The 24,738-nt window shown below is 33.7% G+C and overlaps 2 protein-coding genes and 1 long non-coding RNA gene across 4 annotated transcripts; 2 read left to right on the forward strand and 1 right to left on the reverse strand.

Annotated features, from left to right (window-relative positions):
- Positions 1-3,796: 3,796 nt before the first annotated feature.
- LOC124387853 (interleukin-8-like) lies at positions 3,797-5,138 on the forward strand. Its single transcript, XM_046852450.1, has 4 exons — positions 3,797-3,947; positions 4,226-4,349; positions 4,611-4,688; positions 4,892-5,138. Exons 1-4 carry the CDS (start codon positions 3,887-3,889, stop codon positions 4,905-4,907), a joined length of 279 nt encoding a protein of 92 aa, XP_046708406.1. The 5' UTR covers positions 3,797-3,886; the 3' UTR covers positions 4,908-5,138.
- A 4,101-nt stretch (positions 5,139-9,239) lies between these two features.
- LOC124387777 lies at positions 9,240-24,668 on the reverse strand. Of its 2 annotated transcripts, none has more exons than XR_006926225.1 (3): positions 24,459-24,668; positions 19,769-19,874; positions 9,240-9,452 (listed from the first exon to the last, which is right to left on the reverse strand). It is a non-coding gene; the product is annotated as an uncharacterized LOC124387777 (long non-coding RNA). The 2 variants fall into 2 exon arrangements; XR_006926226.1 differs by lacking the exon at positions 9,240-9,452 and adding an exon at positions 12,544-14,574.
- Positions 14,478-22,134, forward strand: cxcl19 (chemokine (C-X-C motif) ligand 19). The gene is made up of 5 exons (XM_046852336.1): positions 14,478-14,595; positions 14,850-14,927; positions 15,132-19,168; positions 19,760-19,895; positions 20,806-22,134. The coding sequence occupies exons 3-5, from the start codon at positions 19,018-19,020 to the stop codon at positions 20,912-20,914; spliced, it is 396 nt and encodes a 131-aa protein (XP_046708292.1). The 5' UTR covers positions 14,478-14,595; positions 14,850-14,927; positions 15,132-19,017; the 3' UTR covers positions 20,915-22,134.
- Positions 24,669-24,738: the final 70 nt, after the last annotated feature.

Genomic DNA, 24,738 nt, shown 5'->3' on the forward strand with positions numbered 1-24,738 from the left:
AATTTTGCAATCATGATAACTTGATAAGAACCAGAGTTTTCTTCCCTTTCACTTCCCCATAAAATAACATTAAATACTGCTCATATTCTTAGTAAAATAAGTAGCTTTGATGTTAGCTGGAATTTCACAGGGGAGGTTATTTTATTATAATAATAATGAATCATTTATTATTATAGAACCTCTGAATAATAATAAAATTTGCAGATTAAAGCAGACAGACTGACTCTGTCAGACTCAGACTGATGGTGATTAAAGTATGAGCAAAAAAAAGGAACCCAAAACAATATGAATATTCTTACAAGCATTATTCTAATTCTATTTTGCTACAAAAAACAAGCTGTGTGAAACAAGCTGTGGCAGCATCATGCTATGAGACTGCATATTTTCAGTTTAAACTAAGGCTTTAGTTCAATAGAACAAATCACGCATTGCTCCAAATAGCAAAGTCAGCAAGCTTTTTTAATACAGCTAAAAAAGTAAAAAAACTACCTTCTGCAGTGCAAATTTAACAAAACAAAGGAATGGCTTTAGAAAAATTTAATAAACTACTGGGATGAGTAGAATGATGTTCACAGCAGATCACCTCACAATTTAATAGATCTAAAGAGGTTTTTTCAAGGAGTGTGTAGACCTTTTAAATCCACTGGGACAAGCTTGATTTTTATTAAAAATATTTTGGATCCATTAGCATTTTAAGTAATGTGAGAATATATTTGTATTTATATATTTAAAAAAATTAATGTGTACGGTGTAAACTAATATTATTACTGGCCAGTTAATTATAAACACCTGAATTATCAATTAAAATAAATGTGGCTTTTTGGAGATAATGAAGTACATTAATACTTAAGGCAAACATAAAAATAAGTGTGTTACAGTAGACATTTTCCCAAACCAGACTTTATAGTTTGTATTTTTACTTTGTTATTTTCCTTAAGCAATGAGTATCAAAGACATGCTTTAACCAGTTAATTCACAGTTATCATTTATAACATTATACCCAGGAAAATTAAGTGATATTATAAATAATTGTTTATCTTTTATCTGAAATAAAATTTGTAAATTATATATTTACAATATTTCAAATAGTAACAAAAAAACTTTTTTAAACTCAGTTTTACAGGCATGTTTTTTCCCCAAATTACAAATGATGTACTTATGCAACAGTTATATCTAAGGTCCAGTTATATATCTTAATGTTAATTCTCAACAATTGTGAAAGTAGAAAAAAGCTGCACTGTATTGACATCTAAGTAAGCCAAAATAGGCAAAATGTTCTAGTGTATGGTGAAATGTTCATATTTTAACAGAGTATTTACTGTATATAGTGTATGCTGTATATGCTTCATAATCAGTTGATATTTTACCTATACAAACAGCAATGAATATAATATATATCAACTGAAAAATTGTGTATGAACTGCAGATTTACCAAGTGTTTCTATTTTTGATGATAAAGAGTAATGCTATGATAATGCCCTTGATGATGCTCAATATCATATATTTTATTAATTCTATTTTACACTACAATACAGGTCTTCGACAGTATCCAAGTTTTTTAATTATTTTTATTTAGTCTGTCTGTTGATTGTGATAATGATGACCTGCTTTTAAAACATTGATAGATTTATAAGCTTTGTTTAGATTTGATGCTGTAAGCTTTTACGTTATCTTAGAGGGAGAAAAAGGACACTTGCATCAAAATATCAAGAGGGGAGGATGTGTTTTGCACAATACTTGACATTCCATGGAGGCAGAAAGGCTAAGGTTGGCTTGAGCCTAAGCTCAAGTTCCCGGATGAGAATTCCCAACACACTTGTCAAAAGTTTTTGGGAATCAGACACAGTCTCAGTGTTCAAGTCTAGGCCGAAAACACATTTAGTCAAGCTTTTAACAGTATTTTTTTTTAGGTAAAGGAGCAGAGCTGGAGGGTTCATGTGTGTAGAGTGTTTTGGTGAACTATGACATATGTATGCTGTTGTTTCACGTGTTCACTCAGTTTTGTTGACAGTGGTGTGACAAGCTGTCTGTTATCCCAGAGATCCCTCATGTCTGTGTTACATTCTGGGTCTCACTTATAGGTATGCTGCCATAGCGAGTCTTGCCAGATTCCATAACTGCACATAAAAAAAATCACTCTGTACAGGGTTATTAACTTTTATATAACAAAAAGTATACTTAATAATACGTATTTCCCTCTGCCTCTCAGCCCTCTACTCTCTCTTTCTCTCTCTCTCTTACTATCAAGTTGAACATGCTTCAGAGGTACCAGTGACTAGTGTTTCTGTCCCTCTTTCTCTTTAAATCTGCCTGGTTCATTCAGCACCCTACCTCTGGATGGTCCATCTAGCAGAGAACATTCTCAGACGTTAGCTAACATTCTGTTCAAGTGTGGTTAATGTTTTGAAGTAAACATTTGAATGTAATGTCAAAGAAATTATTTAAGGAGTTTTTGCAAGCCCGGATAAATGGGGAGGGTTGCGTTAGGAAGGGCATCCGGCGTAAAAACATGTGCCGAATCGAACATGTGGATCATGAATACGGATGATCCGCTGTGGGGACCCCTAATGGGAGAAGCCGAAAGAAAGTATAGTATTGTCAGTTCAAATAATGTGTCTATAATGTAACATTTTAACAGAAACATTTCAAGGGTTTTGAGGAGTATACTTTTTTTTTTGAATATTAAACAGGAAACAGTGTGCTATTTCTTTTATATATATATATATATATATATATATATATATATATATATATATATATATATATATAAGTGGAACCGCCAAATTCTCGCTTTGTCTAAGCATTTTTTATCGGTTATGTTGAATTTTTTTTATGTCGCCGAACCCTAATATCTCGAGCACAAGGGGGGAAAAATTTGCAATTTAACGTCGGTTATCTCGATCGGCAATTTTCATAGTCATGAATATAAAGAAAACTCTTTGAATGAGCAGGTGTGTCCAAACTTTTGGTCTGTACTATATATATTATATCTACAGTACAGACCAAAAGTTTATGTATATTAAATATACAGTACAGACCAAAAGTTTGGACACACCTGCTCATTCAAAGAGTTTTCTTTATTCTCATGACTATGAAAATTAGATTCACTGAAGGCATCAAAACTATGAATTAACACGTGGAATTATATACATAACAAAAAAGTGAACTGAAAATATGTCATATTGTAGGTTCTTCAAAGTAGGCATCAAGAGAATGTCAAGAGTGTGCAAAGCAGTAATCTAAGCAAAAGGTGGCTACTTTGAAGAACCTAGAATATGACATATTTTCAGTTGTTTCACACTTTTTTGTTATGTATATAATTCCATATATAATTCCACATGTGTTAATTCATAGTTTTGATGCCTTCAGTGTGACTCTACAATTTTCATAGTCAGAAAATTAAGAAAACTCTTTGAATGAGAAGGTGTGTCCAAACTTTTGGTCTGTACTGTATATATATATATATATATATATATATATATATATATATATATATATATATATATATATAAAAGAAATAGCACACTGTTTCCTGTTTAATGTTCAGAAAGAGCATTATCTTAGCCACATTGAGGAAAGACAATTTTAAGATTAGATTTTGTTAGCTGTACTGTGAGTATCAGTAAAATAAAATTCAAATGCAAATAAAATAGGTCATACTATTTAATCTTCCTCTTGAACTTCAACTTAGACGGAAAAAAGTCACTTCCACAGAAGAGACTTGTGTTAACTTTCATGTGTAGGAGGATGTGTTGCACAATCCTTCACTTTCACTGGAGGCAGAAGGGCTTTAAAAGGACCCTAAGCTCAACTTCCCGGCTGAGAATTTCTGATACACTTGACAAACGTGGTCTCCTAAATAGATTTACTTTTTATTTAAGAAATTATGAAGCTCTTAGCTCTAGCAATCATTGTTTTAACATGTGCTCTATTGTCATTGACAGAAGGTAAGTGCATTTTTTTGTTAATTACTCACTTTTCTCTATATGGTTATAGATTAAACTTATGCCAATGAATGAACAGATCATTACAGTGATGACTTATGCATAGGAAGTTATTAATCTGCTTATATGTACAATGTATATATATATATATATATATATATATATATATATATATATATATATATATATATATATATATATATATATATTTATTAGGAGTGTGTACATATTAAATGTCTCTGCATTTCCACTGATTAAAACATTCTTTCTTTTTAACACAGCAAGACTTTTAATTCAGCCCCGATGCCGGTGTACAGAAACAGTGCAAACTTATATCCCTGATGACAGAATTGTGAAGATGGAGAAGTTTCAGCCTGGTCCTCACTGCAAAAATGTAGAAATAATGTAAGCATTAATGAAAAAATAAATATTTCTGGTCATACAACAAATATATAACACATCATATATCAAAAATATAGCATTGATGATAAGCACATTTATACAAAACAACTGCACCAATGATGTTGTGTCTGCCCTGCAATTTAAATCTAAAATATTTCCAGTCATTGAAACAAAGCTATTATGTGTATAATTATGTATATCTAGCTGTAACAAGTCAATTTGATATGTTTCATAAATTCACAAATGTTTAAAAATGTCTTGCAGTGCTACTGTCAAATATCGGAAAGAAACCACGTTGTGCCTCAACCCTAATGTCAAGTGGGTTCAGGATGCTCTCAAAAGGTATGTTTTACATTTTTAGGTTTTCTTTTTTTTTTTTTTTTTTTTTTTACATTAGTACACATTAGTCATTTTAAGACCAAACAACATTGTTTTTGATGTACATTATTAATCTGATTAATTTGTCACATTTGTAGCTTGTTGTAATATCATAAACTGGAAAAAATTACAGTTCTTAAAAAATGTTTTTCTCTCCATCCCTGTAGAAGGAACCTGGCATAATAGACAGCTACTGATCTGAAGATGGTTGAAGGAACAAAAAGAAGGAAAAGCTGATGATAAAAAATATATGTATCATCTGAGAATTTTTGTCATTATATGAGAATTTAGTTCTAGCTATATTTTTATATTTTTATATGTTATAAAAATAATACAAGCAATCCATGGATAATTACAGTTTATTTTGTATGAATATTTTACTAATACATCTAATAAAGTGTTTTTACAATTTTATACAGTACTTTCCGTGTTATTCACAGCTTTAAAATCATGGAACTAAATAACCTGATCATACCAATATAATTAATCAAACAACATCACTGAATTCCACACATGTACACGGCATACAAATAAATCTTAATCTACACTTTTTGTCACAATTTGCTTCCTCTGTTAATGTGGATCTCTTAGGTTCTATCAGTTTACACTAAGAAGATTTATAGACCAAAGGCCCAAATGTATGTGGACACCTGACCATCACAACCAGATTTGCTTGCTGAACATTGCATTTCAAACCTTAGATATAAATAAGGCCCCGGCATCCTGGCCAAAAACTTGCCCGCTGGCCTACTTAATCATCCCCTCATATTAATTGGCTATATCACTCTCCTCTCCACTAATATGCTGGTGTGTGGTGGGCGTTCTGGCGCAATATGGCTGCCGTCGCATCATCCAGGTGGATGCTGCACATTGGTGGTGGTTGAGGAGAATCCCCCTTTCATATGTAAAGCGCTTTGAGTGCTGCAGAAAAAGCGCTATATAAATGTAACAAATTATTATTAAATTATTAATTATTATTATTAAATATGGAGCCAATCCCCCTTGTTCTGCTATAACAGCCTCTGTTCAATCAACCAAAAAAAAACAATTGTAAAGACTGTTAAAGATGTTGGAAAAGAAGACCCGGCTTGCAATTTATGTTGTAATTTATCCCAAAGTTGTTCAGTGCTATAGAGGTTTAAATACTACTACCGCCATATAAAGCACTGAATGGTGCTGGCCCACAGTATCTAGGCAAACTTTTGTTACATTATGATCCATCATGCCTACTTGGATCAAAAGGTGCAGGCTATTAATTGGTAACTTAAATAATGAAGACTACAGCGGGGGGGCAGATGTTTCTCTTACAAGCCCCACAGTTTTGGAACAGCCTTTTAAATAGTGTTTGGGATTTAGACACAGTCAGAGTTCAAGTCTAGGCTGAAAACACAATTGTTTAGCCAAGCCGTTTAACAGTAGGTTTTTCTTAGGTAAAGGAGCAGTTTTGGAAGGTTCATGTATGTAGAGTGTTTTCGTGAACTGTGATATTTGTATGCTGATGTCTGACACATTCACTCAGGTTTGTTGACTGTGGGGTGGCACACCGTCTCTTATCCCAGAGATCCCTCATTTCTGTGTTACGTTCTCTCTTTCTCTCTTTCCCCCTCTCTATCTCTCTCTCCCTCTTTCTTTCTCTTACTGTCAAGTTAAACATGCTTCTGAGGTACCAGTGACGAGTGTTCCTGTCCCTTTCTTCTTTTTAATCCGCCTGGTTCATTCAGCACCCTACCTCTGGACGGCCCAGCTGACGGAGAACATTCTCAGAACTTTAGCTAACATTATGTTTAAGTTTGGTCAATGTTTTGAAGAAAACATTTAATGTAATGTTAAAAAAATGATTTAAGGATGTTTTTTTTTTTTTTCAACTCAAATAATGTGTCTATAATGTTAAGTCTAAACAAAGATATCACATTTTAACTATAACATTTCAAAATGTATGAATAATTTAAGCATTAATGAAAAAAACATTTCTGGTCATACAACAAATATATAATACATCATACATAAAAAATATAGCATTGATGATAAGCACATTTACAGTGGGGCAAAAAAGTATTTAGTCAGCCACCAATTGTAGAAGTTCTCCCACTTAAAAAGATGAGAGAGGCCTGTAATTTTCATCATAGGTAAACTTCAACTATGAGAGACAAAATGAGAAAAGAAAATCAGAAAATTACATTGTCAGATTTTTTAAAGGATTTATTTCCATATTATGGTGGGAAATGAGTATTTGGTCACCTACAAAAGAGCCAGAAATCTTGCTTTTTTTGTAGGTGACCAAATACTCATTTTCCACCTTAATATTGTAACTTCCATAATATCGTTACTTCTTCTTTAAGAGGCTCCTCTGTCCTCCACTTGTTACCTGTATTAATGGCACCTGTTTGAACTCGTTATCAGTATAAAAGACACCTGTCCACAACCTCAAACAGTCAGACTCCAAACTCCACTATGGCCAAGACCAAAGAGCTGTCAAAGGGTACCAGAAACAAAATTGTAGACCTGCACCAGGCTGGGAAGACTGAATCTGCAATAGGTAAGCAGTTGGGTCTGAAGAAATCAACTGTGGGAACAATTATTAGAAAATGGAAGACATACAAGACCTCTGATAATCTCAATCAATCTGGGGCTCCACATAAGATCTCACCCCGTGGGGTCAAAATGATCACAAGAATGGTGAGCAAAAATCCCAGAACCACACAGGGGGACCTAGTGAATGACCTGCAGAAAGCTGGGACCAAAGTAACAAAGGCTACCATCAGTAACACACTACGACCACAGGGACTCAAATCCTGCCGGGCCAGACGTGTCCCCCTGCTTAAGCCAGTACATGTCCGGGCCCATCTGAAGTTTGCTAGAGAGCATATGGATGATCCAGAAGAGGATTGGGAGAATGTCATATGGTCAGATGAAACCAAAATAGAACTTTTTGGTAAAAACTCAACTTGTTGTGTTTGGAGGAGAAAGAATGCTGAGTTGCATCCAAACCTACTTATACCTACTCTGAAGCATGGGGTGGAAACATCATGCTTTGGGGCTGTTTTTCTGCAAAGGGACCAGGATGACTGATCCGTGTAAAGGAAAGAATGAATGGGGCCATATATTGTGAGATTTTGAGTGAAAACCTTCTTCCATCAGCAAGGACATTGAAGATGAAACGTGGCTGGGTCTTTTAGCATGACAATGATCCCAAACACACCGCCCAGGCAATGAAGGAGTGGCTTCGTAAGAAGCATTTCAAGGTCCTTGAGTGGCCTAGCCAGTCTCCAGATCTCAACCCCATAGAAAATCTTTGAAAGGGAGTTGAAAATCTGTGTTGCCCAGTGACAGCCCCAAAACTTGCACAATTGGTGGCTGACTAAATATTTTTTTGTCCCAGTGTATACCAAACAACTGAACCAATGATGTTGTGTCTGCCCTGCAAATTTATTTTATTAATTTTTTATTATGTATATGTAGCTGTAACAAGTCAATCTGATATGAGCCAAAACATTTTCACAAATGTTTAAAAATGTCTTGCAGTGCTACTGTGAAATATCGGAAAGAAATCAAGTTGTGCCTCAACCCTAATGCCAAGTGGGTTCAGAAATCACTCAAAAGGTGTGTTTTAGATTTTCAGGTTTTCCTGTTTACTTTGCTCACCTTCATCTATAAATGTTTCATTAGTACTCAATAGTCATTTTCAGACCAAACAACACTGTACTTGATATAGATTATAATCTGATTCAGTTGTCATAAATGTAGCTTGTTGTGATATTATATGATGGAATAAATTTAAATTAACAAATGTTATTCTCTCCATCTCTCTCTCACTCTTTCTCTCTTTTACTGTCAGGTTGATTCTGTGGTACCAGTGACTAGTGTTCAGTTATTATACAGTGATTATACAGTATTCTTAATAAAACAATAGCACATTGTTTCATGATAACAAAGAGAGAACATTATCTCAGCCACATTGAGGGGGGACAATATTAAGATTAGATTTTGTTAGCTGTTCTGTGTATAAACTAATTGCTTCTTTTTCAAATCCAACTATCAATTAAATAATAAAAAAAAAAAAATCTAAATGCAATTAAATTAGGTCATACAATTTATTTTGGATTTTATCTTAGACAGGAAAAAAGTCACTTCCATGGAAGAGACTTGCATTCATTTTCATGTGTATGAGGATGTGTATTGCACAATCCCTCATTTTCACTGGAAGCAGGAGGGCTTTAAAAGGACCCTAAGCTCAACTTCCCGGCTGAGAATTTATGATACACTTGACAAAAGTGGTCTCCTAAATAGATTAACTGTTTATTTAAGAAATCATGAAGTTTTTAGCTCTAGCCATCACTGTTTTAGCATGTGATTTATTGTCATTGACACAAGGTAAGTGCATTTTAATTAATACTCACTTTTCTATATATGGTTATAAAATAAACTTATGCAAATGAAAGAACAAATCATTACAGTGATGAATTATGCATAGGAAGTTATTAAACACTCTCTGCTAATAAGTACAATATAGATGTGTTGTTTTCAGGAATTGTATTTTTTTTATTTTAAGTTTTTTAAGAATTTGTACATATTATTAAATGTCTCTGCCTTTCCACTGTTGGAAACTTTCTTCCTTTTTAACACAGCAAGACTTTTAATTCAGCCCCGATGCCGGTGTACAGAAACAGTGCAAACTTATATCCCTGATGACAGAATTGTGAAGATGGAGAAGTTTCGGCCTGGTCCTCACTGCAAAAATGTAGAAATAATGTAAGCATTAATGAAAAAAAAAACATATTTCTGGTCATACAACAAATATATAATACATCATATATCAAAAATATAACATTGCTGATAAGCACATTTATACAAAACAACTGCACCAATGATGTTGTGTCTGCCCTGCAATTTAAATCTAAAACAGTTCCAGTCATTGAAACAAAGCAACTATTTTTTATTATCTATATGTAGCTGTAACAAGTCAATCTGACATGAGCAAAGACATTTTCACAAATGTTTAAAAATGTCTTGCAGTGCTATTGTGAAATATCGGAAAGAAATCAAGTTGTGCCTCAACCCTAATGCCAAGTGGGTTCAGGACGCTCTCAAAAGGTATGTTTTAGATCTTTTCAGGTTTTCCTGTTTATATTTCTCACCTTCATCTATAAATGTTTCATTAATACTCATTAGTCGTTTTAAGACCAAGCAACATTGTACTTGATGTAGATTATAATCAGAATTATTTGTCATGAATGTAGCTTGTTGTGATATTATAAACTGGAATAAATTTCAATTAACAAATGTTATTCTCTCCATCCCTGTAGAAGGAACCTGGCACAATAGAAAGCTACTGATATGAAGATGGATGAAGATAAAAATAGTATTTAGTTCTAGCTATATTTTTATATGTTATGAATTTACTAAAAGTGATCTATGGATAATTACAGTTTATTTTGTATGAACATTTCATTTATACATCTAATAAAGTGTTTTTACAATTCAATACAGTACTTTCCATGTTATTCACAGCTTTAAAGTCATGGCTCTAAATAACCTGATCATACCAATATAATGAATCAAATAACATCAACAAATTCCACACATGTACATGCCATACAAATAAATCTTAATCTACACTTTTTGTCACAATTTGCTTCCTCTGTTAATGTGGGTTTCTTAGGCTCTATCAGTTTACACTAAAAACATTTATAGACTATAAGCGCAAATGTTTGTGGACACCTGACCAACACAACCAGATTTGCTTGCTGAATATTGCATTCCAAAACCTAAAAAGATATGAATATGTAGCTGATCCCCCTTGTTCTGCTATAACAGCCTTTGTTCGACCAACCATATGACTGTCTTTATTTATACCAAAGTTGTTCAGTGCCAAAAAAGGTTTAAAATACTACTACTGACGTATAAAGCACTGGAGGGTGTTGCCCCACAGTATCTAGGCAAACTTTTGTTAAATTTTTAGCCCCTACACCCACCTAGATCAAAAGGTCCAGACAATTTGTAAGTAACTTAAATAATAAAGTCTACAGCAGGGGGCAGATCTTTCTCTTACAAGGTGCAGTGGGAGGAGTGATGAGGATTCTGAGGTAAGATGGTTCATTTTTAACTTTGTAGGCAAGAATCAGTGTTTTGAATGTAATGCCTGCAGCACCAGGAAGCCAGTGAAGGGAGCTCAGCAGTGGGGTGTTCTGGGAGATCTGCATTTTGATCATTTGCAGTGGATGAATAGCAATTAAAAGTAAACCTGCCAGCAGAGAGTTGCAGTAGTCCAGTCTCGAAATGACAAGAGACTACACAAGCACCTAAGCAGCCTGAGAGGACAGAAATGGTCAAATACTTCTGATGTTGTAGAATGTTCCCAGAACTTTATCTAACATTCTGTTCATGTTTAAAAGAAAACATTTGAATGTAATGTTAAAGAAATGCTTTAAGGGTGTTTTTTTATTAAAAAATAATGTTAAAGTCTAAACAAAGATGTCACTTTAATTGTAACATTTTAAGGATGTTTTGAGGATGTTCTTGAGGTAACAGATTATACAATATTCTTAATAAGAGAATGCCACACTGTTTCATTATAACAAGAAGGAAGAACATTATCTCAGCCACATTAGTGAAAAGGTATAAAACATAATTGAGGAAGGACATGACAGAACATTTTCTATAAAATGTCCTCATAATGTGATGTGTTAATAAAGCAAGAACAAAGTAACAGATTATACAATAGTCTTAATGAACATTGGCACACTGTTGATAATAAAAGAAGATCATTATCTTAGCCACATTAGAAATGGTATAAGAACATAATTGAGGAAGGACATGACAGCACATTTAAAAAAAAGAAATCACTCATAATGTGATGTGTTAACACAGCTAGAACATTTAGTATGTTCTTGAAGTAAAAGATTATAGCATATTCTTAATAAAATGTTGGCACGATGTTTTATAGTGAGAAAGGAAGCATTATCTCAGCCATATTGGTGAAATATCATAAGGATATTGTAAAGCCTATCTATGAAAAGCAGTGAATTTCTCCACCCAAATCATTCTTATAACCATTCATTAACAACTCAACAAAAAAGTGTCTAAAATAGGCAAATAAATAGGTTCAACTGGTAGCCAGTTGAAGAATTTAACGGCCCTAATATATTGTGTGCAAACTTGCAATACATTGACTTAGATAGTAATTCAAAACAGTAACAAAGTCTGGGTCCTAAAACAGAGCCAGATAAATATATATATATATATATATATATATATATATATATATATATATATATATATATATAGTTTTTATTAAAAAAAACACTATTGACTTTATTTCAGCTACCTTGAAACAGCTACAGTACAATAACTGTTTTCGAGCTCTGGCACAAGCCATCATTCCCATCTGCACACAATATTTTAATCCCCACGGTTATTTAAAAAATCACAAATTTATTACAATTTATTACAGTATTACAACTATTATTACATAATTAGGTGTGTACCACACCACAGCCAAGACAACTGTTTTCGAACCCCAGCACAATCCTTGCTATCTGCACAAAATTTATTAACATGCAGGATTGTGGCAAATAATACATCAAACATAACCAATAAAACATTTATTTACCTTAAAGAAATGTCACAGCCACCCATCTGGCATTACCTATTCAGTGTGCACATCGACACAAGTCAAAAGCTAATGCTATGCATTAGTAAATTTTAACCTGATTTTTATGTGATGGCCCTTCACAGGACAGATTTAATCACTGCTGAATAGAACTGTAAGAGAAGAGCATGTGGTCCGCTTTAAAAAACAATGCTTTAAAAAATGGCCACATTCAAATAGTAACAGGCTGTTTTTTAATTAAAACTGTACAATTCCATATAAAACAATGCATTCTGAGTATTTTTTTAGAAAGTAGCCTATGTCAGTATACTGTGAATTAACAGTGTTCAGGGTGGACACTCATGGACTGTGTCTGAAATCACACTGTACACCCTCATTCCCTATTCCCTGCTTTAGTATACTAGTACAGTCCACTTGACAGAGTGAAAGAAAACAAATGAGAGAATTCACCACCGATGAACACCTCTCGTTAACAAGCAGAATCACTGAAGGAAAAAACAAAAACAGTTTGACATCATTTGTCATACATCTACAAAACATACTGCTTAACAAAGATTTATATTATATTGAAAATCTTTTATTTGATCTCGCTATTTTGGAGATCAGTGTTTGCTTCAGTTCAGCTCTTGACCTTTGACTCGTTAAACCTTAGTTTTTCACTGGCTATTTTCTTTATTTGGGTGGTGTTTTTTTGTTGTGACCTTTCAGTAGACTGTTCTTGTGATGTTATGGTTTGATTTTTATTATTATTTTTAATTGTCGCTAATATTAAGATTCATATGCTGATTATTAATGTCTGTCTTTTCTTGCCATTTAAAAACTGTGCTTGATAAACACAACCAATTAAAGCCACCAAAGAAAAACTTTCTGTGCAGCTTGGATGGTTCCGCTTCAAAGGCCTGGGGATCTATAATATTACTGAGCAACATGGGAGCCTTGAGGATGAAATTGGACTGTAGTTAATGTTAACAGTCTACCACAATGGCTAAGGACCACGTGTTGAATTTAATCACTGCACACCTCAACAACAGTGAACTGAAGTAAAAGGAGATTCAGTGAAACCCAGATGAGGTTAGGCTCCCTTTTCAGTCTGGTTCTTCTCTTGGTTTCTTCCTCATGCCATCTCACGTAGTTTTTCCTTGCCACAGTTGTCAATGTCTAACTAATTAAGGACAAACTTATTTTATTACTGCTTCATCTGTGTAAAGCTGCTTTGAAACAATGTTCATTGTCAAAAATGCTAGAGTTGTGATAATGGCTTTATGCATGCCACGTGATTTCTTCTAGCAACAGCAAACATTGGCTCAGGAGACCCTATTTTGTGTGCAGGTCATTTTAAAGTTAAAACAAGTTTGTGCCAATGTTCCAATGATGGTAAATCATAATGATACAGCCTACTGCACTTTGTGGCAACAGTTTAGGAAATACAACTCAACCCCAAATGTCTGGTGTATAGACATTTAAAGTGTATAGCAGAATAAGATAGAGTTAAAAGCCATGTTGAGGTTTGAATGTTTGCTTCTTTTTTAAAATAAACTAATTGCTTCCTTTTCATATCCAAATATTGTTAAAACTATTGTTGAATAATAAATTCAAATGCAGTTAAATTTAAATCATACAATTTAATCTCTTTTACTCTAGCTTAGATGGGGAAAAAGCCACTTCCATTTACGAAACTTGCATTAAATATAATGCAGAGGAGGATGTGTGTTGCACAATCCTTTACTTTCACCGGTGGCAGAAGGGCTTTATAAGGACCCCAAGGTCAACTTTCTGGCTGAGAATTTCTGATAAACTTGACAAAAGTGGTCTCCTAAATAGATTTACTTTTTATTTCAGAAATTATGAAACGCTCAGCTCTAGCCATCACTGCTTTAGCATGTGCTCTACTGTCAATGACCGAAGGTAAGTACATATTGTTTAATATTCACTTTTCTCTATATGGTTAAAGAATAAACTTATGCCAATAAAAGAACAGATCATTACAGTAATGAATTATGCCTAAGAAGTTATTTAACACACTCTGCTTTTAAGTACAATATAGATGTTTTCTTTTCAAAAATTATGTTTGAATTTGTACATATTATTAAATGTCTCTGCATTTTCAATTATAGAAACTTTCTTCCTTTTTAACACAACAGGACTTTTGATACAGCCCCGATGCCGGTGTACAGGCTCAGTTCAAAAGCCTATCTCTGATGACAGTATTGTGAAGATGGAGAAGTTTAAGCCTGGTCCTCACTGCAAAAATGTGGAAATAATGTAAGCATTAATTAAAACATATTTTTGGTCATATGACAAATATATAATACATAATAAATAAATAATATATCATTGATGAAAAGCACATTTATACCAAACAACTGCATCAATGACTTTCTATCTGCCCTATGAATTTAATCTAAGAAATTTCCAGTCATTGAAACAAAGCTATTATTTTTTTTTATCATGTATTTGTAAGTCAGTTAATATCAGCCTAGACATTTTCATGCATGTTTTAAAAAAATGTCTTGCAGTGCTACTGTAAAATTCGAGGAAAAAAGGACGTTGTGCTTCGACCCTAATGCCGAGTGGGTTCAGGATGCTCTCAAAAGGTATGTTTTAGATTTTCAGGTTGTTTTATTTTTCTCATCATCATTAGTTTCATTAGTACTCATTAGTCATTTTAAGACCAAACAACATTGTATTTGATGTAGATTATTAATCTGATTCAGTTGTCATAAATGTAGCTTGTTGTGATATAATGAACTGGAATAAATTTCAGTTATAAACAAATGTTTTTCTCTCCATCCCTGTAGAAGGAACCTGGCACAATAGAAAGCTACTGATCTAAATATGGTTGTAGAAAGAAACGAAGGAAAAGCTGATGAAAAATATTTGTGCTTTTTTAAGTATTTACAGTCACTCTATTTACCTATTTCTTTATACATGTTCTAAATGGAATACAAAACTAAATGTATAATTACAATTTACTTGTTATAAATATTTTACTAGTTCTCCTAATAATCTGTTTTTCTTTTTATTAATATTATTCTATACTGTTCATGTTATTCACAAATTTAAAGTCATGGCTCTAAATAACTTGATCATACACCAATATAGTTAATCAAATATCATCTCGGAATTTAACACAAATGTACATGGCATACAAATAAATCTTAATTCTTAATCTACACTTTTTGTCACATTTTGCATCATCTATTATTGTGGGTATGTTAGAATATCAGTTTACACTAAGAAAATGTGCTGCTATAACAGCCTATGTTCAAATAACCACAAAAGTGTACGTAAAGACAGCTTGCAACCACTGTTCAAATTTTTCCCAAAGTTGTTCAGTGTGATAGAAGTAATGGCTCTGTGCAGGTCACTTGATTTCTTACAAACCAGCATTAGCAAACCTAGTCTCAGGAGACCTTAATTTGTAAACAGGGTCCTTTTCAAGCTAAAACAAGTGCCCAAAGTTTCAATGATGGTAAATTATAATGATACAGCATACGACACTTTGTGGCCACAGTTTAGAAAAGACATATATGTCTGTTTGTCCACATATGTTTAATTATGTAATGTACATTCAACAATTGGCATTTTAAATTATTTACTACAGGCTTATTTACAAGCTTTGGGTTGGCATTTCAATTAGAAATCATAAACTATATTGGTTAAAATAACAAGAGCAACCCGCATGTTCAATGAATGGTGGTAGTGCAGTGGATAGTTTAACTACAGCTCCAGGGGTTGGGGGAAGAAGAAAATAAATACACTAATAATTTATTCATATTATTTGATACATTAATATGTAAGCTGCATCTTTATTTATATAGTACATTTTAATTTGCATTTCCCTCTAAATGTATTGGATTGGCAAATTTATTTTAGCTATACACTACAGATATTTGGGTTTGAGATTAAACAATTAATAATAGACAATAATACATCACATGTCAATAATACATAATACAGCAATGTGTTTGGACAACTGGTATACCACTGACCAGGTGTTCATCTGTCTTGGTCCCTGCACAAGGTTGTGTATTTCAGACATCTGTAAGGTGCTATTCCACATGCTATCACCACTTTGTGGTCGGGCCTCATGGGGTGTGTTTGGTTCTATAAATATGTAGGTCTTTGGTTCTATAAATAGTGGAAGAACACCAGAGTCTCTGGTCACTCAGACTGATGAGAATTTTTACAGAGACAGTCCATGGCAGGTGGATGTACATATGGATTCTGACATGTCATCAGTCAGGGTCATGTGTGGCAAAGGTTATGCCACTAACCACCATTTTATGTAATATCAAAAAGTACACTACATTTCATGACATTGCATCTCCTGTAGGTGATGTGTAAGTTTTAAGGGCAAAATATAAACACCAGCATATTCTACAATATGATGACTTACAATATGATGTTTGTTTAAGTAGGAAGCAATAATCATTCTGAATTGTATCACTCGATCTGAATTGAACTGAAGTGAATTCCAAAAGTAAAAAAAGACAAAAGACTTTTAATTTAGATTAAAATGAATCAAACATTAAATTATTTTTCAGTCATTTATAATTTATTTGAAATGAATGAAATGATTCTTAGTCATCCTAATTCTGATAAGCTGTTGTAATACTTATGATTATCCAGAATAGTTTACAATAATTTTGATAGTGATTAGTAATTGTTATTCACAACCTTTCTATTAGGATTTTGTTTGTATTGCTGCTGCTGATGTTTTGCTCGGGTTCCTAATGTTTTTGTGGTAGTAAAGAGTGCTGAGTGTGTGATCTCAGTTACAACTGCAAAATATACAGTACACACTGAAACCACATCCAGTGCTATGTGTCAGTATGACATTACATATTTAGAGGTTAATGTTTAACTGATATTAGAATGTAAATTACTGGCATTTAGGTCTCTTAAAACAGGTGTAATATAACAGGTCACCTTTGAAATCTCTGTGAAGTTCTGAGCAATGTCAAGTTAAGTCCAACATGATTTATCTATTTTGTTACTGGCTTCTCTCTCTTCACAAATATGTTCAGTCTCATTCTGGATGTTCTATTTATTTATTATTATTGGGCCAGTTAGCCTTAGTCTAATATTCTCAATCCTCTGTAGTTAGAATATTTGTGCTATAGTTATATTTATATGTGATATTTCAGTAACAGAGACACTTAAGTTGAAAAAGTCATGTTTAATATGAACACCGCTAACTTACTTGTCCAAAGCATTAAGGGATCTTGGTGTTTCTTAATGTATGTCTCTGATTAGTAAAACACATTTGCATGCATTGAATTCTACCTTTTGCCAGTATCTGAGAGTGAAATTAAGATTTAGAAAACTTCACACACTGCATGAGACTAATGATGACTCCTGGAAGTGTGACATACTCTAAAGTACACTTCTTGGGAAAAGCTCTAGACCCAGACACACCCAGATGAAAGAGAAATCTTTCCAAATCCTAATAGTTAAATGTAGAGTTTATTCTCACTATCATGCCTGATTTGACTCCATCCAGTTAACTGTGGATGTGTGAATACCAGCATAACCCAGGTAAAATATTCCATTTAAACACCATCTCATTTTGTTCAACTTTTATAGACATTAAAATCAAATTGCTTTACTTCACAGTTACTGACTTAATTTACTCATTAAATTTTGCTTAATTACTGATTTATTGATTACTGATAACATTTAACTGAGACTCTCATTTCATATGATTAAATATTGTGTTATGTTGTGTAAAGTTAAGCTGAACCATTTAAATGCAGTTTAACATTTAAGAAATGTTTGCAATATCTGATAACATGCATTTTATCCAATATGATTGTTATTGGATAAAATCCCTGCTTGCACGGCTGCTCATCAGGGATAAATGCACACCGTTTACCTTGACTGTTGATTTCTGTAAAGCTGCTTTGAGACAATGTCTGTTGTGAAAAGCGCTATATAAATAAACTTGACTTGACTTGACTTATATTATATAATAATCTTGTTTCATCAGTTTTAAAAGTTTAATTAGATTAAATCATTTTGTTTAAAATTAGTTGTTTACAACACTTACTTATGAAAAAGTATTCAAATTCCTTTTTGATTATAAATAGAAATGTTTAGCCTAAAGTAAAGAGAAAGAACGAGAAAGAATCAGGCAGGACATTGCTCTCATGATTATATAATGGCTTTAAAGTATTTATCAAGTACTTTAACTAGCTGGATTTGCTGTTATTGGGTCATGGCCAAAGCTCTCTGAACTAAGACAACAGTCAAAATAGTGTAATGGGTGCAAATATCAGTATTTGTGTCCCTGTCCATTTTTGTCTGCATTGATATGATAAGATTAATATGTAGACAATTCTACCAGGTTACTGACTATGAAATCTTAAAGCAGTGTAAACATGAACGTTTTATTTGCAAAGGCAATGAGTTGGGTTAAATGTCATTTTTGTACAGGGCCACATTGTGACATTTTGTCAATTTTCCACCACTGATCATGAGTGTTTAAGCAAATAAAGTGCCAGGACACTGAGGGAGTTTTTTAAATCAGAGACACACAACACGGGATATACAGGCATGAGGCCTGCAGCTGATGAACATGTGAATGTCCAAAGTGAAACCACAGGACTGTTTACACGCGAGCTACACGCATATGCAAAGTGCAAACAGGAAGTACAATAAAACCACTGTTTAAATTATCACATGATTGTTGTTAATATAAGATTAAACTCAGAGTATTTAAGAGCATGCAACATTTTTTGGTTTAAAGTGTCTTTGAAGCTAACCCTTGACTTAACCATGAGATTCTTTCTCCTTTTAGCTTTGATGGCAGTCAGTCTTTTACTCACTTGTGGTAAGTAACTGCCATTTCATTTATTTTAAAAATACATGGACGATATTTGTACGTCCTGAAAATTTAAACAGTAATGAAAATTACGCTTGAATTTTATTTATTTTATTTTATAAACAATTATTTGCTTATTTGACAGAATTTAACCGAATATTCAACAAGAAAATACATTTGATTTAATTTCTGTGTCTGCTTGAAATTATTTATTATTGCAGTCATAAGAAACTGCTGTTTCTGATTGAACAAATAACTTGTCCAGGAATGTGAGAGAATAGGAAGTATAATGAAGTTCTGACTCAACACAATTATTGCCTAATAATATGTACACATCTGCTTTTTTGTTCAGCTTTCAACATTAAATTACCCAACGATTATGACATTATGACATTTTGCCTGAAGCATGCTGCTTTATACATCCACCCCATTGTGTCTTACACATCAGTCACATTTCATAGTAACTCACTGTTTCGGGAACTCTCACTGACTCTGATATGTCAGCTAATATACTGTTTAGTAAGCTTTTCTGATTCTATGGTATTCCACTGCACAAATAGTGTCATCAGTAATCTGTTCTAAATATGTGTACGTCTTAAGCAATACAACCTTTGGGGAAAGGCTACAACAGTCACTGCATGTGCGTGAAGCTGGAGTCCAGGATAATACCACAGCACAGCCTGCGCAGTGTTGAAATCTTTCCTAAAGGCTCCCACTGCAAGAATACAGAGGTCATGTAAGTAATCACAATGCAAAATTGTGATAGGAATTTAGGCGGAGGAGAAAAACAGGCAACTCAGGCCAAGACCAGAACAAAAAAAAGCCCAAAAAGTCATATTTCGGTCATCTGGGGGAAAAAAGGCTATAACATATTTGGAAATGTGACTAAAAACAAGTCAACAACAGTACCTGATCATTTAAAGTAGATCATTCTCTATCATTAGTTTTCTTTTTAGCTATATAGATTAATGACAGGTGAATAACAAGTGAACAACAATATCTATTTATCATGGCACCTGTTAGTGGGTGGGATATATCAGGCTGCAATTGAACATTTTGTCCCCAAAATTGTTGTGTTAAAAGCCAGAGAAATGGGCAAGCGTAAGAATATAAGTGAGTTTGACAAGAGCCAAATTGTGATGGCTAGACGACTGGGTCAGAGGATTTCCAAAACTGCAGCTCTTGTGGGCTGTTCCCAGTCTCCAGTGTTCAATATCTATCAAAAGTGGTCCAAGGAAAAAACAACTGGCGATAGGGTCATGGGCAGCCAAGGCTCACTGAGAACAAAGGCTGGCCCATGTGGTCCGATCCAACAGACAAGCTTCTGTAGCTCAAACTGCTGAAGAAGTTAATGCTGTTAATGTTCGATGGGTCAGGACTGTTTCAGCAGCAAAAGGGGACCTACACAATATTATGCAGATGGATTGGTGGCCATAAAGTTATGCCTGGTTTTATATATATATATATATATATATATATATATATATATATATATATATATATATATATATATATGTGTGTGTGTGTGTGTGTGTGTGTGTGTGTGTGTGTGTGTGTGTGTGCGTGTATTTTCCATCTCATCTCAATCAACTCCAACTCACTTAAGTAACTGCATTAATGTTTATCTCTATGTTTTATTTTCCTAGTGCTTCTTTGGTGAGTGGAGAAAAGATTTGCCTGAATCCTCATACTATGTGGGTTCGAAAACTTATCCAGTTCATTGAGAAGAAAGAAAAATTAATTAAGAAAGCATAAAGGACAACAAAGAAGATGCTCATCAAAATATGATACATTTAAAAAAATGCACATATTCAGATTAAACTATGTGTACTAATATTCTGGTCTGTACAACTAAACATGTCTGTTAAAAGTAAAACATTATGATTTCATCAACAACTTACCCAATGCTTTAGCCTTTTCCTTTTCATGTATATTCTAACAAAAACCTTATCTGTCACCTTATTTGCAATGTGCTTATCACTCAAGGAAATGTGAGCAGTTCAGATATGGGATGATAAGAAAATGATGTAGTGGCATAATATTTACAATACTAATATATTTTAAATTTGTGACATACTAAATATATTTATAGGAATGATTTATTTATTTCAGAGAATGTAAAAATTATGGTATTATAATTAACAGGTGTGCCTGTAATACTTGGCATTTACACATTCAATTTTACTATGCATGTTATAAATATCTGTAAAGCAATTCACGATTAACAGACATTTAGCATATCAGTGAGACTAGTTTTAACACCTGATGAATTGTGTACCATTAAAAAAAAAAGAAAACAGTATGACTCCCAGTGAGGAATATTTAAACCATCATCTTTTTCTTTGTCTGTAATTTTCACCCTTGTGTTTTTAACTTGAATGTAAATTGTCAAATGACTGTAATGTTATTTCATTCTCTTTTTGAATCCTTGTTGTTTGACATTTTGAAAAAATATGCATAAAAATAAATACAATAAAATATGAACTGTGGCTACAGCTCAATAATTAAATCTACAAGATCACATAATCAATTAGAATTGACTAACTCTATGATGTAAAATTCAATAGTGTGCATAAAGTTTATTTATGAAATGTATTTGTTTAAATGGAACTGTTCAGAATGTTCAGATAGTTCCAGTCCAAAAGTACTGCAATGCAGAATGTTTTATATATCTATTATTCTTGGAAGCTCAGTGTAAAAGATACTGGAAGGGAAGCTGCACAAGATGTATGGTTGTTGACATAGAAATTCACATGCATAAGACATCAGTCATTGTGTTGCAACTTAAAATAATCAGAGCGATCACAGAGTGATATTTTTTCTGAGGGATCTTGACCTTGAGTGTACTTGACCAACTCTTTTTATGCTGTTGTTTTTGCAGAGCAGAAACTCACTTATAATCTTATACTCCAGTGCTCATGTTAGTTCTCACTCTCCAGTGTTCTGTATTGTTGAAGATTTATGATCACACTCTTGATGTCACCCAAATGAGGATGGGTTCCCCTTTTGAGTCTGGTTCCTCTCAAGGTTTCTTCGTCATTACATCTAGGGGAGTTTTTCCTTGCCACCGTTGCCACGGCTGCTCATCAGGGATAAATACACACCATTCACCTTAACTGTTGATTTCTGTAAAGCTGCTTTGAGACAATGTCTGTTGTGAAAAGCGCTATAGAAATAAACTTGACTTGACTTGACTTAAGAAACTAAAAGAAAATGAATATTAAGTAAATGTGAACCTTGTTTTTACTTGTTAAAACACTTAAATAAATTTTTTTTTCCTATAAAACCGAAAAGACAACCACAATCATATCATGTGGTCAAATGCATTTCTGTGTGCTGCATGGGCTCATAGGCACTAATGTACTATAAACTGTAAATGTATTTAGGAAGATAAAGTTTACCTATGAAAGAAGTAAACAATTAGTTTATATATTTGGTTAAAGGGTGCATCTCCTCACTGTTCTGTCCTCACATATGCTGATATTTGGACTTTGGCAATACTTTTAGTCTGTAGGATAAAAAATGCTGTTAATTCACTTTAGTTGATGTAACCTAGACTGCATTCAATATAGTCCTCCCCGCTGTACTGATCACTTAGCTCTGTGACCTGGTTATCTGCACCTCCACTTGCAGGTGGATTCTGGACTTTCTCACCAACAGACCTCAGTCTGTTAGGTTGGGCAAACAGGTATAATCAACTGTCATTCTGAACACTGGCATCCCACAACGCTGTGTTCTGAGCCCACTAAGCCACTTCATGTTCACCTATGACTGTGCTCCTCTGCATAACACTAACTTATTGAAGTAGATGACACCACCATGGTCATGCAGATCAGCTACGATGACAAATCGGCCTACAGGGAAGAGATCCAAAGCCTGACAGCATGGTGTGCCACCAACAACCTGACCCTCAACCCCATGAAGACTAAAGAGCTCACTGTGGACTTTTGAAAATCTAACAGTAGGAGACACTTCCCTGTCTACATCAGTGAAACTGAGGTAGAGAGGGTTTCCAGTTCTCATCTCTGAGGATCTGTCCTGGCACCAGAATACTTCAGCTCTGGTTAAGAATGCACAAGAGCACCTGTATTTCTTTAGGAGTCATAAAAAAACCTCGTCTGTCCCCCAGGTATTTACTGTTGCATCATCGAGAGCATCCTGACCAACTCCATGACTGTACCGTACGGAGGCTCCACTGTTTGTGCATGTAAAGCCCTGAAAAGGGTGGTCAAACCTGCCAAACACATCTCTGACACCCAACTACCTGCTCCTTACATCCCAGTCACAAGCTTTTTAACCTCACTCCATTCAGAAGGAGATACAGGAACATATTCACCAAAACCAGCAGGTTCAGCAACAGCTCAGGGACACCATCACCCTACTGAACTCTACACTACACCATAAGAACACTGTATAATCACTTTGTATAACTTGCTGTACATACAATGTACATATTGTATATTGCAAATTTATATACCCCTCTTTCTCTACATATACCTTATACATGTCTTACATATATCTGCACTACTATTTTATTTTTATGCATGTGTATCTAAATATACCTTACATAATGTACATCCTGCCTGTTATACATACACATATACTTAGTGCTCTTAATTATTAGCTTTTGCACATTTTTCACTGCCTTAGCCTTGTAACCATTCACTTGTAATTTTTTAACAGTGTCTGAACATTTTTTTCGTTTTTTAGCTGCACTTTGTCAATTTGCACAACTGCTACTATTTGCACATGTCTGTCTGTCTGTCTATTGTATTCAAAGGCCAACAGCCTGTACACTCAGGCGTAAGCTCTTTCAATAATGATACACAGGCAAACCGAACTAATGTTTTTCACTAAAAAAAGCTAAGAGGTTTTTAGAAAAGAAGCTACCAAATCCTATGTATATGTAAATCAATGCTAACACTTTATCAACTGCAGGTAGTGATGACAGATAAGGGATGACAAAAACTCATTTTTGGCAAGCGACATCATTAAATTTAGAAACAGTTTTTCCAGGTGCCTAATAAATGCATCTGAACAAACTGTTCATAACAAACTGCTATTAAATTGGCTGAACACATTCTCACATTCTGAATGCACATATATAAACATAACACATAGGGGGGGACCATCATTCTGCAACCTGGATTTAAACTATATTTTAATTATATGTAAGTAATATATAAAAAACAGCGATTAATATTTTTGTGGGAATGATTGCAGTTTGCAAACTTCTGTACTTTTTCTGTACTTGATTATGTAACTAAACATCATTAAATTGTGTTTGCGAAGTACTTACCCTTTGTCATGAAATCACAAAATTTGTATTTTGTAAAGAGACATGGATATAGTGTAACATTTCTAACTTACTTATAATTAAAAACAAAAAATATAAGAACATTTTGGTTTCTGTATCCGGTTCATGAGCTCTATTCATGAACTCTGTCGTCCTCTAGTGGAAAGACAGGTAATAGCATTTCCATAGCTTCCGGTTTAATTACTCTACATTCAACAAACATTTTTTGCCTTTGGTTTTGTACATTTTGTTTAAGGTCATATGGCATTATGACGTTGCTGCA

This window comes from Silurus meridionalis, chromosome 6, assembly GCF_014805685.1.
Source record: "Silurus meridionalis isolate SWU-2019-XX chromosome 6, ASM1480568v1, whole genome shotgun sequence".
Taxonomy (NCBI): domain Eukaryota; kingdom Metazoa; phylum Chordata; class Actinopteri; order Siluriformes; family Siluridae; genus Silurus; species Silurus meridionalis.

Coding starts and splice junctions, on each gene's coding strand:
- LOC124387853 (XM_046852450.1), top strand. CDS start 3,887: ATGAAGCTCTTAGCTCTAGCAATCATTGTTTTAACATGTGCTCTATTG. Junction 3,948..4,225: donor TCTATTGTCATTGACAGAAG/GTAAGTGCATTT, acceptor TTTTTAACACAG/CAAGACTTTTAATTCAGCCC. Junction 4,350..4,610: donor TGCAAAAATGTAGAAATAAT/GTAAGCATTAAT, acceptor AATGTCTTGCAG/TGCTACTGTCAAATATCGGA.
- cxcl19 (XM_046852336.1), top strand. CDS start 19,018: ATGATTGTTGTTAATATAAGATTAAACTCAGAGTATTTAAGAGCATGC. Junction 19,169..19,759: donor CAGTCTTTTACTCACTTGTG/GTAAGTAACTGC, acceptor GTACGTCTTAAG/CAATACAACCTTTGGGGAAA. Junction 19,896..20,805: donor TGCAAGAATACAGAGGTCAT/GTAAGTAATCAC, acceptor TTATTTTCCTAG/TGCTTCTTTGGTGAGTGGAG.